Source organism: Manihot esculenta, chromosome 17 (assembly GCF_001659605.2).
Source record: "Manihot esculenta cultivar AM560-2 chromosome 17, M.esculenta_v8, whole genome shotgun sequence".
Lineage (NCBI taxonomy): Eukaryota > Viridiplantae > Streptophyta > Magnoliopsida > Malpighiales > Euphorbiaceae > Manihot > Manihot esculenta.
In genome coordinates, this window is record NC_035177.2 from 8,921,198 (window position 1) to 8,940,397 (window position 19,200).

At 35.4% G+C, this 19,200-nt stretch overlaps 1 protein-coding gene across 4 annotated transcripts in view; it reads left to right on the plus strand.

Moving 5' to 3' along the window:
- Nucleotides 1-272: 272 nt before the first annotated feature.
- The window catches only part of LOC110605364 (ultraviolet-B receptor UVR8), a 63,037-nt gene continuing 44,109 nt past the window's right edge, over nucleotides 273-19,200 (plus strand). For all 4 annotated transcript variants that reach the window (XM_021743881.2, XM_043952618.1, XM_021743883.2 and 1 more), the window contains exons 1-7: nucleotides 273-665; nucleotides 2,993-3,069; nucleotides 14,132-14,210; nucleotides 14,852-14,911; nucleotides 15,125-15,226; nucleotides 15,336-15,429; nucleotides 16,716-16,758. In XM_021743881.2, coding sequence (XP_021599573.1) covers nucleotides 302-665; nucleotides 2,993-3,069; nucleotides 14,132-14,210; nucleotides 14,852-14,911; nucleotides 15,125-15,226; nucleotides 15,336-15,429; nucleotides 16,716-16,758 — 819 coding nt within the window. In that variant the 5' untranslated portion in view covers nucleotides 273-301. The remainder of the gene's footprint in view (nucleotides 666-2,992; nucleotides 3,070-14,131; nucleotides 14,211-14,851; nucleotides 14,912-15,124; nucleotides 15,227-15,335; nucleotides 15,430-16,715; nucleotides 16,759-19,200) is intronic.

A 19,200-nucleotide genomic window follows, 5' to 3' on the forward strand; every position in this document is an offset into this window, starting at 1 on the left:
AATTTATAAAATATATATTTATTTTATTATTATAATATTACATATTTTGTAAAAATAATTTTTATATTTTTCAACTATTTATAAAATTTTTTATTTATTTATTTTTATTTTATTATTAAACATTATATTTAAAAATATAATTTATTAATTATTTTTATGTAAAATTTTATAAATTAATTAAAAATTGCTTTTAGGAAATAAATAACAAAAATTAAAAAACTGATTTTAATTATGAAAACATAAAAAAAGAAATTTTAGGGTGAAAACATAAACTAAATATTGTCTTAAAAATATTTTTCAGATGACCATTCCAGTAACCACCGGTAAGTTCTCGCAAAATGGAGAGAGGAAATGTACAAAGCAATTTGGCCTTAACGCTTTGAAGTCTCCACTCCACGCCATTCCGATTGGAAAGAAGGAGGAAGGAGTGATGGTTATGTGGAATAGAGCAAGCACTGAGCTCAGAAGAACATGCAAAAGATGGTTCTCAAGTGAATCGACGCGAAGGACATATGCAGCGCTTTGGGGGAATGGGGATTTTGGGAGATTGGGCTTGGGGAATTTGGATTCTCAGTGGAGGCCTAGGCTTCTTCCTTCCTCTGCTTTTGGAAATCAAGGCCTCAATTCTATTGCCTGTGGTGGAGCTCACACCCTCTTCTTAACAGGTTCTCTTTTCTCCTTTAAGCCTTGGTTTTTCTTTCGATCTCGACTATTTAAGTTTCAGTTCTTTCGAAAAAAAAAAAATTCTTATCAAGGAGCTATAGCTGGAGTGTTATTCATTTCCAGTTCGAATCCCGGTTGGAGTTCAACTAATCAAAGAAAAATTCTGTTGGAGTTCAATTAATCAAAGAAAAATTCTTTTGGAGTTCAGTTAATTAAAGAAAAATTCTTTGGGCTAATGACCATAGAAATGATATGATGAAATATCTTTCTGTATTGTAATTATAGTATAATATCAATCAGAGCAGTGGAAGAAAGTCATTTCTAATTTTTCATCTTCAAGTGCTGGCTGTTTAGTATTAATCATAACTATAAGTAAATTCTGTAAGTTTGTGATTGAATTTAGTTAGTGTTTTTGACCATGTCAATTGTTAGGCCACTTGAAATTGAGATGATGAAGAATCAACATGTATAAGGTTAATCAATGCATGGTGCTCACTCCTCAGTGCAACAATGGTTCGTGTAACCCAAAAAAAAAAACAAACAAACTTGAAACTGCACATCCTAAAACTGGGTTGACCAAGTCTAGAAGCAACTACGCTGCACGAGGAGCTCTTCATGGGCCCATTTATCTTTCATCATGATTTCAAGCTATGGAGGTAAAGCTCCTTAAAAATTGCAAGATGTAACTATTGGTCCATTGGCTGCTAAGTCAATGCTTGGGATTTGAAGTTTTAGCTCTATGTGGTATTTGCTTATTATTATTATTATTATTATTGGAGGGAATCTGATTTATCTAATAATTCATTATTAAATCTCCCATGGATTATTCATTTGCAAGTGATTGGTTTGAGGAAACTCGTCATCCCTACCTAGGACATGAATGGTTACTTTATGTTCAATGCCTTTTCTAAATGTAAATGGATTGGTCCACTAATGTCATAATGTAATATTAAAAATTACATTTACATAAAGAAAAAAGAATTGTTAGAGCTTCCAATTTTTTCTTCCAATAACAATCCCTGCAGAACATTTCAAATTTAGAAGAATTATTCTTCTTACTTGTGATATGCTTAAGGATGTAAGTTGGACAAAAAATACTTCTTTTTTCTTTGTAATTTGGCTCCAACCGGGACTCGAACTTGAGACCACTCAATTCTGGAAACTACTTCAATCTCACTGAGCTAAAGCTCAATGATAATTTTCTTTAGGATTCTTTGATTTTATTATATTCATCAAAGTTCTTTTCCACCTTCGTTAAAATTTTAGTTCTATTATTAATCATTTTCTTTGTTGTTTTTCCAAACTTAATAAGAGTATCAAGATTGATATCCTTCTTGACACTTTCCCACATCACCTCCTCTGCAAACTTTTATACAGAAGAGAATCTATTAAAAGGATTAGCTATAATTGCAAATTGGAGCAAAAGTTTGTAATGCTTTGGTATTATGCCTAATGTCTAAAATTATAATTGTTGAAATTTTGAGTTTTTATTCCTGAATTTATTTTGTAAATGTTTATTTATGTTTTCTAAGTTTTGATTGCCATGTGCTGATTTACTATTGGCAAAAGCATTTGTGAATATTTATATTTTCATTTTACCAATTGTTTTTTTAATTTAATTAATTCTTTACATCATTTATTAACAATTTGTTTAGTCCATTTGCACACTATTCCCCTCAGAAGGCAAGATACCCAACTTGATGAGCTGATATCATCCACCTACAAATGGGAGACTGTAACCCTTCAAGGAATACATTTGATTCCAGTTTTCTAAACATAGGAATGACGTTTCCTCCTTACACCTAGAAATTCAGTTCCATTCCTCTATACCAAACACCATCCAAAATTCTTGATATTCTCTTCTATCTGCAGAAACATAGCTCAATTTCATAACATTCATGCCTTCTCTTATCAAAAGTCCTCATAGTTTTATCAAGTCGTTCAAACTTGTAGGGAATTCCATTTCCCCCCAAAATTGCTTAGTTCATTCCAAATAAACTAAGAGATATAGTGGTGCACTAAAGGAAAAGTGTGGGATTGACAACTTACGAAACATAAAATAGAAAAACACACTGATAGTTTCATACCATGTTCACTTTCCAACAGCAAGTCCTATTGATTTTCAGAAATTATTAATATGGATGCCATATGCAGCTTTGATAACCATAGTATAATTCAACAATTTTTTGTTCTTCTATATTATTCCCTCCATAAGCTTAATGATTATCCTGGCTGATTAAAAAATTATTATTCATAAATTAATTTTCAATACTAAGGTTTTTAACCATGTGCTGCTAGAGGCTTACAAACCATTGTCCTCCTTTGATAGAAACTGGGCGTGTTTATGCCACTGGTCTTAATGATTTCGGACAGCTTGGCATATCGGGCAATTATGCTTATACTATGGTACAATATGTTGACCTTTTTCAACCTCTATACTTATTTTTCTTTCTTTTATCAATCGGTGATTTGTCATGTTAGCTCTGTTGTATTTTTTACTATGTTTTTTTTGTTATTTCTAAGTTTGCCTTTTATGGCATTTTTGCGGGGTGTGGTCGTGGTTGTTCTTGAGGCGGATCCACTTGTCACTTGGGGGCTAGTTCCTAGTTACATATCTACATAAAAACTTTTAGTATTGCATAGAGTATTACTATTTAAGATAGAAACTAGTATTTGTTTAGTTAAGGAAGTTAAAAGAATAAAAAAATATTTCACATGTTAGATGGAGGAATTTGCAGCATGTTTACCGAAAGCTTTGCCAGCATTATTTTTAATGGCTAAGCACTTATTTGGTGCATGTGATTATCTTTGGCATTTGATACTTGTCTTATTTTGTTGTTCTGGAAGCATGAGAATTGCATGATTTTAATATTAGAATTTTTTTTTCAAGCTTTGCTGGATGTTGCTAACTTGCTAGGTTTTTATTTCTAAATTTTATTAATTTCTTACCGGCTTAAAAGAAAAAAAAAGGAGGCAAAACTTTAGCGCTTTTTTGATTTTTAGCCATTTTTTCCTTCTCAATTTTAGCCTAAATTCAGAATTTTGTATTAATTATAGCCCTATGGTCGAATTTGAGAATTTGGCTTTCTGTTGTGGTATGTTGTGACACTAATACTATTAAATTGCTTTATTGTTATTGGCATGGCATAAAGTATAATAACAAAAGTAACCAGAACTTTTCAAATTTTGTCAATTATAGCCCAACCTTGAAAGTTTGTTTTAATTATAGCCAGCTACTAATTTTAACTTAAATTAGTCAACACAAATATTTTATTTCTGAATACAATAATATTTAATATTCATTTTACTTAGTAAGGTAACAATAAACTGTCTCTATATATTTTTTTTAAATGCATTTATGGAAATTATTGATGAAAATAAATAATATTTTAATTTTTAAAATTAGAAATTCATATAAATTAGCAATGATAACAATAATCATCATTTTGTTGTGATGGTGAGTGGAGGGAGGAGAGAAAAGTGATGGTGTGTAAAGGGAGGAGAGATATGGAAAGAGAGAGGTGTCTGGAGGGAGGGAGCGAGGGAGATGGAAGGAGAGGTCTTCTCTCTCTTTTTCTTCACACTCCATTCACCTTTCCCTCCCTCACTGCGTTCCTACACTCACCCCTCTGTATCTTTTCCGTCATTCACCACCATTTTTCTCTTCTCCTCCCTTTACCTACTATCATTTAATAATATATATATATATATACACACACACATCTGCCCATTGTTGATAATTATATATATATATATATATATGGATGATCAATATTGTTATTGTTGATATTTTATATGAACTTATTTTTAAAATTAAAGTATTATCTATTTTCACAAATAATTTTCATAAATGCATAAAATAAATATTAAATTTTATTTTATTAATGTTGTAATGTGAACATAATCCGTACATAATTAGAATAGATTGTAAAATCATAGGGCTAATTGATACTAATTGATTAATAGAGAATTTTTAAGAAAATGATTTATTGTCTTAACAAGGCCTTGTAATCTGTGCATAAACACCCTTGTTCGATAGAGAATATGCACAATTATTCTACCACTCTATTTTATTACATGGTATTGAAGTATTTGACTTTGAGTGCCCTCTGGTTTTGAGTTTCTTAGTAGAGAGACGCTATTTGGTTGGGACATTAGAATCTGTTGTCCATTTGGTCTCACCTCCAGCTCTGGGAGGAGCGCATGCATGTTTCCGACCATTCCACAAACGCCAGTGGTCATCTTGTCGGCGAGTGGATCTCCCATGCCGTTTCAAGCTTCGAACCTGTGTGTGTCACACTGGCGCATCGTGCCACTTCCGATGAGCCTTCGGTTCTTGATCTAAGGTCGCCCTGAGGTTTTCGGGCAATCGCCGGCATCAGATCTGTCATCGGACGCTGATGCAGTGGGGTTTCTTTTTTGTTGTGACTGAGAAGGTTCTGGTTCTCCATTCTTGGTGTTTAAGCATGTTAAGGTTGGGTGTAGTGTTTTAAGGCTTGATTTTGTGTCTTGAATCATTAGGAGAAGCCTAGCCATTTCCAAAATACAATTGAGAAATTCTCAAAATCTTTATGGTACCAGAGCCTTGTGGCTATTTTTGGGGTTTAATTTCAGATGCTAAAACCTAAAATTTCTTTGCAAACTCTAGCCACCTTCTGCTGTTTGGGGTTTTCCCATCTAGGTCCACTGTTTTCTCTCACTGCCGGTTTTGGAGGAGTTGCAGTTTTGTCGCCAGCCATTCCCCAAGTTCTGGTGGCTAGAATCCCAGTGCATGAACCACGTGCGCCCTATAACCCTCGGTGTGTCAGTCCCATGCGCCTTCTTTTGCTGGTGCGTGACGTGCTATCTGACAGAGTTCTTTGGTCCAGTCACTGTTGTTGGTTTTTCTGGCCTGTTTCCGGCCTTCTACTGCTGTTTCGGATCTGTTTGGTGCTGGTAAAAATTCTATCCTGTTTTTTGATGAGTTTCTGTTTTTTCTTGGTCTATTCTGTTTTGGTTGGCCCTCCTTTCTGTGAGTTCAGATCTAGGGCAAATGAGAAAAAATTAATGTTCCAAGTTTCGATAACCCTTCTCTTCACCACTACGCTTGATGGGCAAAATTATCTTGTGTGGTCAAGATCTTGTTTACTGTTTATCAAAGCTAGAGGCATGCAGCCAGAAGATACTGATCCCTTCTTACCTCAATGGGAGTCTGAGAACTCTCTTGTTATGACATGGCTTCTTAACTCCATGCAACCTCACATCTCCAAGTCAGATTTGTTGCTTGACACTGCAGCTAAGATATGGAAGACTCTTTCTTTGACATATTCTTTCTTTGAACACTGAATATGATCCAATTCGGGTTCAGGCCCTCGGTAAAGATCTGATTCCCTCCCTAGAGGAAGCATACGCTCATGTCCAGCAAGAGGAAAGTAGAAAAATTGCCATGCTGTACACTGCACCAATGGATAAAGTTGGAATGGTTGCTAGTTTTGAAGCACCTAAAGTCACTACCTCTGAGAAGGATTACTTGCACTATGATTATTGTGGGAAGCCAAGACATACCAACAAGACTTGTTGGAAGTTACATAGGCGCCCTACTAGAGGTCATGGAGGAAAAAGGCCTCCCTCAACCAAGGCTCAAGCAAACGGGTTAGAAGCAATTGAATCATCCACAAAGATAGTCTCAAATGAACCGCTCTTTGCCCATGATATTGAGAAGCTGAAGCGTCTTCTATCTCACCTTGATAGTTCATCCAATGCTACCTCTAACTTTGTAAAGTCAGGGAATGTTTCCTATCTCACTTCATGGATCATTGATTCTAAGAAAAATAGACACATGACAAGCTTTTCTAAAGGATTCATTGATTACTCTCCATGCCTAATAAAGGATAATGTCAAAATAGATGATGGGTTGCTTACCCCCATATCCAGGACAGGCTCTGTAGCTTGTACTCCCCATATTAAGCTCTCTTCTGTGCATCATGTTCCATGTTTTCTTAGCAATCTCTTATCTGTCAGTGTAATCACCAAAGCTCTTAATTGTAAAATTGAGTTTTTTTCTAAGCACTTTGTTTTTCAGTCCTTCAAACAGGGAAGAATATTAGCAATGGTAGGTTGCATGATGGCTTATATGTGTTAGAATGGAGTCCAATTTCTGTCTCATTTTAAGCATCTAGAAGTAATAAGATGACAATCAGGAATGGCATATGCGGTTAGGGCATCCATCCTTTTTCTGTCTTAAAAAAACTTTATTCTAGTTTGTTTTCAAAGACCTAGTTTGACAACACCTCTTTAGGAGGAGAGCAATATGGTAGAAGAGGTGATACCTAATTTGGTGATGTTAGATACTCTTATTCAGGGAGAGTAAACTGGTACTAATGTTTAGGAGGACAGTGGTATGGATGGAAAAGAAAAGAGTTATGTTCCAGAAGAACAACCTCGGCGTTTGGATAAATTGGATTTTGTTATAGGTTATAGGAAGTAAATATGATGATATAGGAAGTAAATATTTATAGATGTGTTAGTTGCTTAATCTTAGGGATTGCATGATCATAGGCTTGATTCCCTTTCCTTTCTAGATAAGATTTTTATGTATAAATATGTTGTAATCTCTATTGTAATATGCATAACCCTTGCTAGATAAGATTTTTCATGTATAAATATGTTGTAATCTCTATTGTAATATGCATAACAAATATTACATTTCTACATAGTATTAGAGCCTGTCATGTAGAGATTTGAATTTTTTTCTTTTCTTCTGTTATGTTTGGAGACTTAGGGCTTCTGTTCTTTTGGGTTACCCATATAGGGTGACATTTATCTCTCACCTCCACCTAGGAAGGATGCCGGAGAGCCGGCGACACTGCCCTAAAGAGCCGACGGTTGTCCGGCCGGCGAGTGAGCTTCACGCTCCGTGACAAGTTTTCTAACGCCGTCCCACTCGCCGGAGGTGGAGGTGCATCGCGTGTTCGTTATTGCTCTGGTCACCCTTGCCGGAGTTGCCTCGAAGTACTTCCGTCAGTTCTGTGGTCCGTTTGCTGTTTGGGTGTTTGGTGGAGGTGTTTTTGGTTTGGATCGCATTCTGGTACTGTTTGCCATTGCTTTGGATTGGTTGTTCTCATGGCTAAAGTTAAAAATACTGTAGCTGATGTGATTCTTGTGATGACGAAGTACAAATTAAATGTACCTAATTTTCTGGATTGGAATAAGACTATCTATATTTATTTACAAAGTATCGGAATGGATGATCATCTTACTAAGGATCCTCCAATTGATGATACTAAAAAAGATTGGATGAGGGATGATGCTCGATTATTTTTGCAGATCCGAAATTTCATTAATAGTGATGTAATCAACTTTATTAATCACTGTGAGTTTGTTAAATAATTAATGGATTATTTGGAGTTTTTATACTTTGGCAAAGGAAATATTTCTCGTATTTATAATGTGTGTAAGGCGTTTTATCGAGCTGAGAAATATGATAGAACTTTGACCTTATATTTTATGGATTTTAAAAGAGTGTACGAGGAACTTAATGTCTTGGTGCCTTTTAGTACAGATGTGAAAACTCAATAAGCTCAATGAGAGCAAATAGCTGTTATGAACTTCCTTGCGGGTCTCCCTCCAAAGTTTGAGACAACTAATTCTCAGATTCTTTCTGACTCTGAAATATATTATTACATGATGTTTTCATTAGGGTGTTGCATACAAGATCTTCCTCTCCAGTTCCTTTACACACCACTGGTGCCCTTGTTAGCCACAATGACAGTGGCAGACATAATAAGAGAGGTGAGAACAGAGGAGGTTTTAATGGTGGTAGAGGATTTCAGCGTCCTGAGAAAGCAGTTCTTAGGATTTCAGTGTCTTGGGAAAGCAGTTCTTACTTCTGACTTTGGTGGAATCATTTGTTATTACTGCCGTGAATTTGGATACACCCTGAAAGTTCAGAATAAGAATCAGTGCTCATAAATGGCGCAGATGCCAGTTGAGGCCTCTTCTGATTAGGGAATTTTGATATCTGCAGTTGAGTATGCACAATTCACTCAATACCAGGCATTTCTGAAATCCTCTAATTCTCCTATCATTACAATTGCTGAGTCAGGTAACTCTAGTGCATGCTTTGTGTCTTCATCCCTCAAAATAGGTAATTGATTTTGGTGCTGCCGATCATATGTCAGGTAATTTTACCCTTTTGTCTAATCTCAAGTCTCATATATCGTCTTCTTATGTTACTTTTGCTAATGGCTCTAAATCTTCTGTCGTTGGTTCTAGACATGTCAACTTAACACCTTTTCTTTCTGTATCCTCTGTGTTATGCCTTCTTAAGTTCTTCTTTAATTTGCTTTCCGTTAGTAAACTCACTCGTGCACTGAATTGTTGTATCTCATTCTTTCCTGATCATTGTATTTTTCAGGATCTTTCGATGAAGCAGATTATTGGTAGAGGATGTGAGTCAGAGGGTCTTTACATCTTGGATCAGCAACTACCTAGATATCTTGCATGTTCCACAAGTTTTAACTCCTTTTCATGTTCATTGTCGGTTAGGGCATCCTTCTCTCTGCTTTGAAGAAGTTATGTCCACAGTTTCACTCTTTATTTGATTTAAATTGCGAGTCTTGTTCATTTGCCAAATATCACAATTTACCTACAGTGTCTCGAGTCAATAAATGGGGCTTCGTCCCCCTTTGAGTTAGTACATTCAGATATTTGGGGTCCTTGTCCTATTGTGTCTAAGTCTGGCTTTAAGTACTTTGTTACTTTTGTTGATGATTTCTCTTGCACTACTTGGTTATTTTTAAGGAAGAGTTGTTTAGATTTATTTTCTATCTTTTGTGCTTTCTATGCTGAAATCCAAACTCAATTCAATATTTCTATTCGAATATTGCAAAGTGATAATACCAAAGAATATCTTTTTGGGGAATTTCAATCTTACTTGTCACAAAAAGGAATTCTTCATCGGTCTTCCTGTGTTGACACTTCTTCACATAATGGGGTTGTCGAACGAAAAAATTGACATTTTCTTGAAGTAGCCAGAGCTCTTTTATTCCAAATGAAAGTCCTTAAATGCTTTTGGACTGATGCTGTATCCACTGATCAATCGCATGCTCTCCTCCGTTTTTCATGGTGATATCCTTTATAATATTTTGTTTCCCATTAAATTTTTATTTTCTATTGAACCATGTATCTTTCGTTGTACTTATTTTGTTCGTGATGTTTGGCTACAGGTTACTAAATTGAAAATCAAATCACTCAAATGTGTCTTTCTTGGCTACTCTCGACTTCAAAAAGGATATCGTTGTTTTTCTCCTGATTTTAATCAATACCTTGTGTCTACTGATGTAACATTTTTTGAGTCACTCCGTTCTTTCCACCATCATCTGTTTATGACACCTAGGGGGAGAAAGATGACCTCTTGTTGTACATTGTTCATTCTTTATCTCATTCTCAGACTCTTCCTGCACCTTTTGCTCATGTGCCAGGTGCCAGGTCGCCCTTTCTAGACGCTTAGAGGACTCTGACTCCGCTCTACTACTAGCTTCTTCGTCGGCAGACCTTGCGCCCATTGATCCTTCACCATCTGATTTGGATTTGCTCATTGCTCTTTGCAAAGGTAAATGTATTTGCACTCATCCTATTTCATTTTTTGTTTCTTATGGTCATTTATCCTCTTCTTCTCGTTGTTTTGCCACTGCTTTAGATTCTATTTTAGTTCCAAAATTGTTATTGAGGCTTTGTCCCATCATGGTTGGCGTGCTGCGATGGAAGAAGAAATGATGGCCTTAGACACTGATGGTACTAGGGAGTTGGTGTCCTTGCCCCCAAGAAAGCGGGCTATTGGGTGTAAATGGGTGTTTGCGGTGAAAGTAAACCTTGATGGATCTGTTGCTCGCCTCAAGGCTCATTTAGTAGTCAGCTCAAACTTATGGAGTTAACTATTCTGATACATTCTCTTCGGTTGCCAAGCTCATATCTGTTAGATTGTTTATTTCCTTAGCAGCTACACATGATTGACCTTTGCATCAACTGGATATTAAAAATGCTTTTCTTTATGGTCATCTTCAGGAGGAGGTTTATATTGAGCAATCACCTGGTTTTGTTGTTCAGGGGGAGTTAGGCAAGGTTTGTAGATTTTGAAAATCCCTCTATGACTTGAAACAGAGTCCTCAGGCATGGTTTGACAGGTTTACTGAGGTAGTCCAATAGTTTGGAATGAAGATGAGTAAGTATGATCACCCAGTGTTTTATAGAAATTCTGATAGTAGAGTAATTCTGCTTGTAGTATATGTGGATGATATTATTATCATAGGAAGTGATGTTGCTGGCATTACATCCTTAAAAGAATTTCTCAAAACACACTTTCATACAAATGATTTGGGCTCCTTGAAATATTTTTTAGGCATTGAAGTTATGTGGTGTAAGAAATGCATTTTCTTATCTCAAAGAAAATATGTTCTTGATTTGTTGACAGAAACAGGAAAATTGGGTGCTAAGCCTTGTAGTATACCAATGACCCTTAATCTTCAACTTACCATAAAAGATAATGAGCCATTTGTAGATCCTGAAATGTATAGAAAATTAGTTGGCAAGCTGAATTATTTGACGGTGACTCGTCTTGATATTGCATATTCAGTGAGTGTGGTAAGTCGGTTTATGTCCTCTTCTACTGTTGTTCAGTGGAATGGTCTAGGATAGATTCTTTTCTACTTGAAAGGAGCCCGAGGATGAGGCCTCTTCTATGGTAACCATGGATGCTCAAATATTGAATGCTGTTTTGATGTTGATTGGGCAGGTTCGAAGGTTGATAGGAGGTCAACCACTGGATATTGTGTTTTTGTGGGAGGTAATTTGGTCTTATGGAGAAGTAAGAAGCAAAATGTAGTCTCTTGTTCTAGTGTTGAATCTGAATATCGAGCCATGGCATAAGCCGTATGTGAAGTCTTATGGGTGTGTCAATTGTTGTTGGAAGAGTTTGGGTTCACAAATTTGGTGCCTGCTAAGTTGTGGTGTGATAATCAAGCAGTTATCCACATTGCCTCTAATTCAGTATTTCATAAGAGGACTAAGCATATGGAGATTGACTATTATTTTATTCGTGAGAAGGTCTAACAAAAGATTATCTCAACAGGACATATCAGAACTGAAGAACAATTAAAAGATATCCTCACTAAAGCTCTAAATGGGACTTGAGTTGATTATATATATATAACAAGTTGGGCATGATTAACATCTATGCTCAAATTTGAGGGGGAGTGTTATAGGTTATAGAAAGTAAATATGTTGATATAGGAAGTAAATTTGATACATGTGTTAGTTGCTTAATTTTAGGGATTGCATGATTATAGGCTTGATTCTTTTTTCTTTTTAGATAAGGTTTTTCATGTATAAATATTAATATCTATTGTAATATACACAACAAATATTACTTTTCTACAAATTTAAAGAAATACCTTAGAATAGACATAACAGAAAAAGCTATTGTACAGTTTACTCAGTGTCCAGAATCTTCCTCTTCTAATGAGTTGTCCTTAAACCTTGATTCCACTGAGGAAAGGAAAGGTGTCATAACCTGCACTAAACATTCTATCTCTAATTATGTCTCTTATACTGTTTTGTACACTTCCTTCGTGTCAATTCCACATTATTCGATAGAAGCTCTTAAAGATCTTAACTGGATGGGAGTAATGATGGAAGAAATGAAAGTCTTGACCAAACATGAAACTTGGGAACTGGTCCCTCCTCCACTGGAAAGAAACTTGTTAGCTGCAAATTAGTGTTTACTGTGAGATACAAAGCACATGGTCAATTGAAAGGTTCAAGGCTATATTAGTTGCTAAAGGATTCACTCAAACCTATAGAGTGGAGTACTAGGAGACATTCGCCCCTATTGCAAAAATTTTTCAATCCTATTAAATTTTTCTTCCTGCTCATGATGGAAAATAGCCAGGTTCTCTTGCCAAACTTCCATGTTCCTCTCTATCTTCTCGCTGAAATTTCTATTGTGGATTTGGGTATCCGGTTGGTCAGACCAACTGATAGAGTTAGGAACCATTTGTAATGGAAATAGAGAGTTTGTAAAGAAAACTGAAACTTCTATTCTATAATAATGGCAGAAAGCCCTTTCAACTACAATGAGAGTTCTGAAATGTAAAAGAACAAGGAACAAGAAGAAAAATGGTTGACAAACAACCGCCAGGAAACACTTCCTGTACTGGCACTGCTAGTCCCAGCAATAGCCCAAAGAAAATAAGAACAAGCCTCCCATAGCTGATGAGATTAGCCTCTACATATAATAGATTTAGTTTCCCTGTTTGTTGGTATCTCAAGATTGCTACACCACAACATTTTTCTCTATTCTTTGCTAACCTCCTCTAGCTGTACGTTTCTAGAACCTTCCCTTCTTTCTCTTTCTTTCAGCTCATGCCCTTTTTTTTGTTTTAGGCCTAATTTTCTAGCTTCAAGACTGCTTGCTATGTTGCTATCAGTGATCCAGGATCATATCACTTGTAGTATGAGATGTAGAATATTGTTGAATAAAGATGCACCCTCTTGAGGATTTGCGTCTGGATATATGCTTTCAATGCTGAACCACATAAATCTTCTCATATTATTTTCTTCTTTATCCTTTTGTTATTCCAACTTTAACATGAACTTACCTGGTCAGGACAACTTCTCCAAGAATTGAGGGGTAGAGTAGAAGTTAATCAAATGAAGCTAATATGCGACAACCAAGCTGTCATATTGCCTAAAATTCTGTTTTTCATGAAATAGCAAAACATATAGAGATGGATTGTCATTTTATAAGACAAAAGATTGAATCAGGGTGCATTTGGGTACCATTTATTTTACTACTTATCACATTTATTTTAGGACCATCAAGCATTTCAAAACAACTGCTAGGTTTCTTTAGCTAATTACACAGACAAGAAAAATTGAAGTTAGAGACTGATTTCCAAGGATCTTAATTATACATGGTTATGCAGTCAGCTTCCTCAAAACATAATATCAGACCCATGTTTTTGATACAATCAGGCATTTATCCATACAACTACTACTTATGTTTAGCTAATAATAGAGATAAAGAAGAATTGGAATGAGAGATTGAGTTTCACTAATCCCAAGTTTGAAATCCCCTTACAAAGTAATTGCACGCGTCAATCTCTTTCTACTTTTATTTCTCAGCATCTTTCTGCATACATCTACCTCACTCCTCCCAATATATGTAATCTATTGCACTATTTGTAGCAGGCCTTTATCTTTATATTTTACTTGTTATTGTCTATCTACTTATCAAATATATCAAATACTTTTTCGGTTGAAAATGTAAAATAGGATGTATGTTGGTCATCGCCACATTCTTTTTTTAAATCAATGATGATCTTGGTTCAGATGGTAGTCAGCTCATGCTTTGTCTTGCTATTATTGATGGAATAATTCTACTAATAATTGGAGCTTTCTTTTAGGTTTTTAACTTTTCTTATCACTGCAGGAGCCTATTGAAGTTTCTGGGATTAAGAAGGAAGTTGTGCAAATTTCAGCTGGTTATCATCACTCTTGTGCCATTACAGGTGGGTTAAGGGGGAAAGGAAGGGAAGGGTACAATTTTGGTGAGCTGGATGTTACTGCTTTCAAGTGGTGCATGAAAAGTTAAATCTTGCGCACTTTTTAAGGAAATAATAGTACATTATACTAATATGGGAATTGATACCTTCATTCACACAACTAGAGGGAGAAATGAAGTTATAAAATGATTGATGCCATAAAATGAGGTGGGAAGGGGGCAGCTAGAGAACTTTTTGGTAATTGTTGTACATGTTAAAAGAACTTTTGTACCCCTTGACCTGAAGTTGGTTCCAGTTAGAGCTAAACTTTTGATTCAACTCTATATAAGGGGATGTGCTCCTAAACTGCATATGCTGCGATTTTTCTGTAAATTTAGAGTGAATGTTGTTGTTGTTTTATTTCCTTATATAAGTGAGTGGGGTGGTATGTTAACTAACGTTGTTTATCATACCTTTTTAAAGTGCAATCTAGTCATCTCTCTCTCTCTCTATATATATATAATTATATATATATATATATCTATCTCTCTATCTATCTCTTTTAAGTTTTTATTTTAATGTTTATTTGGTTGTATTATGTTGCTATCTGTGAGTTCTTACAATTTCCATTGTCTTTTCAATGACAATTCTCTCACCATTCCTTGCAGTGGATGGGGAGCTCTATATGTGGGGAAGGAACTCAAATGGACAGCTGGGCCTGGGAAAAAGTAATGGCTGAACTTTGTGCTGGTTGTCACATAGTTGATATAATTGTGATTGCCTAAATTCTTGCGCTCATGCTTTTTTTTCTTTTTTCTTTTTTTACATTTTTGGAGTTCTGTTGTGGGGTTAGGGATTCAGGCATTCAACATTTTAAGTTTATATGAAATTGTTGGTTGTGACCATGGTTTACATTCTGTACAATTTCTACTAATTTACAGAGAGGCAAAGTGTAGTTCTTCTGCCAACCAAAGTAGAATGGTTGAGTGGACTTGCCATTAAAAAGGTTGCTTTGGCCTCTGAGCATTCAATTGCTGTTACTGGTTAGTAATGGAAAATCTTTGAATATATTCCCTTTTCTAGTTTATCATAAGTGATAAAAGAGAGGCATTGTGTAAACATATACTTTCATTTGGTCGCTTTCTTTTGTAGATGGAGGTGAGGCATTAAGTTGGGGAGGGGGAGGTTCTGGACAACTTGGCCATGGCAATCGATCAAGCATCTTGGGGTTTTTGAGGAGCACCAGGTTAAGTTAATGGTTTATATTAGCTAGAACTTTTATATTTATCACTCTATTGTTTTCATGATTCTTCTTTCTTAAAGCTTGAATTTGGTTTACTCATTCATGTCAAAATCTGGTAATGAAGCTACAGTTATAATGTGGACCTAGTCTTATCAATGGATGATGTTGATGTATTATTAGGTTAATAAATTTTAATCTTTGGAGACTTGCGATATCATTTTCCTTGATAGAAAATGTGGTTTCTGTTTCCATTCTATGTTGGGACTTGGGAGATACATAATACATTTCGTTCTTGCAATTGAATTTGGCAATTAAACCTTGCCGGCCTTCTTTATTTATTTCATTACATGTCTGTGATTCCCTGCCTTCTTTGACCTTTCTTTGGAGCTCAAAGAATCCCGAGCCGGAATCAGTAGTACCTCCCAAATTACTTCCTTCAATTCATTGCATGACCCATGAAGGAATACCCAGATTTGTACCATGCGACATGACAGAAATACATCTTTGCAGAATTCTTTCTGTTTACATAAAAAAATTGGTTTAATAAGTCTTCCATATTTGTATATGTAGCTTGAAATTTGCAAACAAATTTAATTCAATTCCTAGTACTAGACTAATATATATCAAAGCTTTTTTTCCTCCTATATGTATTATCGTTTGAGCATCAATTGACCATGTCCCTTGTTTGTTACTTTTAATTTTCTTATTGTTCTCCTATCACCTTTTTTTTTTGTTATATGTTATTGGATAAATGTAATTCACTCCTCACTCAACTTATTTTATGAGATTTTCACTCACTTTAAACTTAGTTTTATCATTCCCTATTTTTACCATCTCTAATTGCTTACAAGTTATATCCCTATTTTGTATTATTGTTTCACATTATTTCTTCATTTAAATTTCTCTATATTGTACACCAGGGCTGTAAGTATAACTTTGAGGGTGAGTTGGGAGGATATCAAATCAAATGAACCTTACTTTAGGCATCACTTGATTGGAAAAATATATTTAATTTTCATACATGTGGTTGATTGGGATGGTTTGAGCAATTTAAATTGTTGTCACATGTTGCCCAATGTTCATACAGCATACAGACACACATCCAAGTGTCTTTTATGTGATTAAGGGCTAAGCGGTATCAATTGTCAATGTTGTATTTGATTTTGGATTTCTATTATTCTTTTAGTAACCTATGATAGCTAGCTTTGATGTTGCTTTATTTTATTTCCCCCCTCACCCTTGGCTTGTTTAGCTTGTGTAATAAATTAGTTATATATTTCTACCTGCAGTGAGTATACACCGAGGCGTATTACAAAACTGGAGGGAGTTAAGGTATTTTATTCTTTTTATATGCATGGAGGTTTTAACTTTAGACTTCACATTTAGACCAATAATGTCATGAGCGTTAAGCTAGCAACTCATTTCAAGTCTACTGTGCGGTGGAATCCACATATTAGAAGATATGATATAGATGCATGCAAAGGTGAGAGGCGACACTAAGGCGATAGAGTCTTCTCTCGCCTTAGGCGAGGTGACGCCTTTGTGAAAAAGGCGACAAAGCTAAATTTTTTTATATATTTTTATAGTTTATATCTTTTAATCTAACTAAATATTAATTTCTTTAGTAAGATTAAAATGTAAAAAATATAGTTGGTGATAAATTATATCTATATAATGTATACAAGATTTTGTTGACTTATTTACTGATTTCTAGTAATATGATTTGATTTGATTATGGATCTAAGGTTAAACTAGGATCCTTAATTATCTCCGTAGTTATTTGATTATTTACTTCCTGTTTAGTCGTAATTCTTTGTGTATACTATAAATAGTCATTAAATCACTTGTAAAAATTAAGAGTGAAATATAAGAATACTCTAAAATTCTCCAAAATACTTCATAGTATCAGAGTTTTTTTTTCCTGATTTTAGGTTTAAATTTAATTTTTCCTTTTTATGGTTTGTAAAACTCTAGATCTACTTTTTTTGTACTGCCCTATCTAGGGGTCTTTTTTCGTCTCACCACTGCCACTAGCAGGGTTGTTGGACTGTCGCCAGCTAGCTGTCCAACTCTAACGCTGAAAATCCACGCGCGTGAGGCTCAAGCGCCTTTCCTTCTCGGTGCGTGAGGTTTTATCCGATGCTGCTATGCTGCCCAGTCCACTCTGGCGCCGTTTCCGATATCTTTCCATCCATCCCGTGCCGCTACCTAGTCTCTTGGTAATTTGGTTGGGCTCTCTTGTGTGTACAACCTTGGATACCTCCTATTCTTTCACGGTGTATTTGATTTTATCATGGCAGAAGGTAAAAGGATCTTGGTTCCTAACTCTAATAACACTTGCAAATTAGTCCTGTAAAATTTGATGGAACTAATTATCTTGTTTGTTGTTTATCAAGGCTAGAGGAATGCAGGGCTATGTCATTGGTAATAAGAAAGAATTGGATGGGAGTGATTTAGATTTTTCTCAATGGAATTTGGATAATTTTGTCTTGTTATGACATGGTTACTTAACTCTATGCAATCACATATCTCTAAGTCCTATTTGTTACTTGATAATGCTGCAAAGATATGGAAGGCTTTGTCCTTGACTTATTCCAAAATTGGGAATGATATCCAAATTTATAATTTTCAGAATAAGATCCATGATACTAAGCAAGGAAAAAATGACTATCTCCCAATTTTATTATGAGCTATGTAGCTTATGACGAGAGCTTGATTACTATCGGCACTTCCAAGTAGACTGTATTGGAGATGCAGTCAAATTTCAGAAAATGATTGAAAAGGAGCGGGTCTATGAATTTCTTGCAGGGTTAAATAATGAATATGTTTCAACTCTGGTCCTAAGTGTTGGGGAAAAACCCTTTTCCTTCACTAGAAGAGGCTCATGCCCATGTTTAATAAGAGAAAAGTCGCCGACTTGCTATGCTCTATACTGCACCAGTTGAAAAGGCTGGATTGGCTACTAGTTTGAGCACACCACAACCTCCTAATTCTGAGAAAGATTACCTGCATTGTGACTATTATGGGAAACCAAGACATACTAAGGAGACTTGCTGGAAGTTACATGGTTGTCCCACTAGAGGCTATAGGGGGAAATGAGATAGCTCTAGAGTTCAAGCTAATTTATCAGAAATTGTGGAGGAGCCCTTTAAGGAGACAACAGCTGCTGAGTTCCTTTCACCTAATGAAATTCAGAGTTTCAAGCATCTCCTGTCTTATATTAACACCTCTTCCTCCTTTGGTGCTCCATCTAACTTTGTGAAGTTAGGTAATACTTTTTCTCTTGATACTGTTTTATGGATTATTGATTCTGGTGTGAATAGACACATGACATGCTCTTTTAAAGGTTTTCTCAATTAGTTTTCTCAATTATTTTTCTCCTTTAACCAAAAGCAGTGTCGGAATTGCCGATGGCTCTTTTACTCTCATATCCAGAACAATTCTGTTATTTGTGCACCAAATATTAAATTATCATCTGTCCTTCATGTTCTTCGGTTTCCTATCAACCTTTTATCTGTCAGTGCTATTATCAATGCTCTTAATGCTCTTAAGTGTAAAATTGAATTCTTTCCTAATCATTATGTTAGTCAAGATCTTCTCACAGGGAAGAGAATTGGCAATGATAGACTGCATGATAGCTTATACATGTTGGAAGGTGATCCAGATTTTTCGATATCTCAAGCTTGTTTTGGAGAAAATACGGATGTCAATAAGGAAATAATACAATGGCATAGGCGGTTAGGGCATCCATAATTTTTTGTATTAGAAAAACTT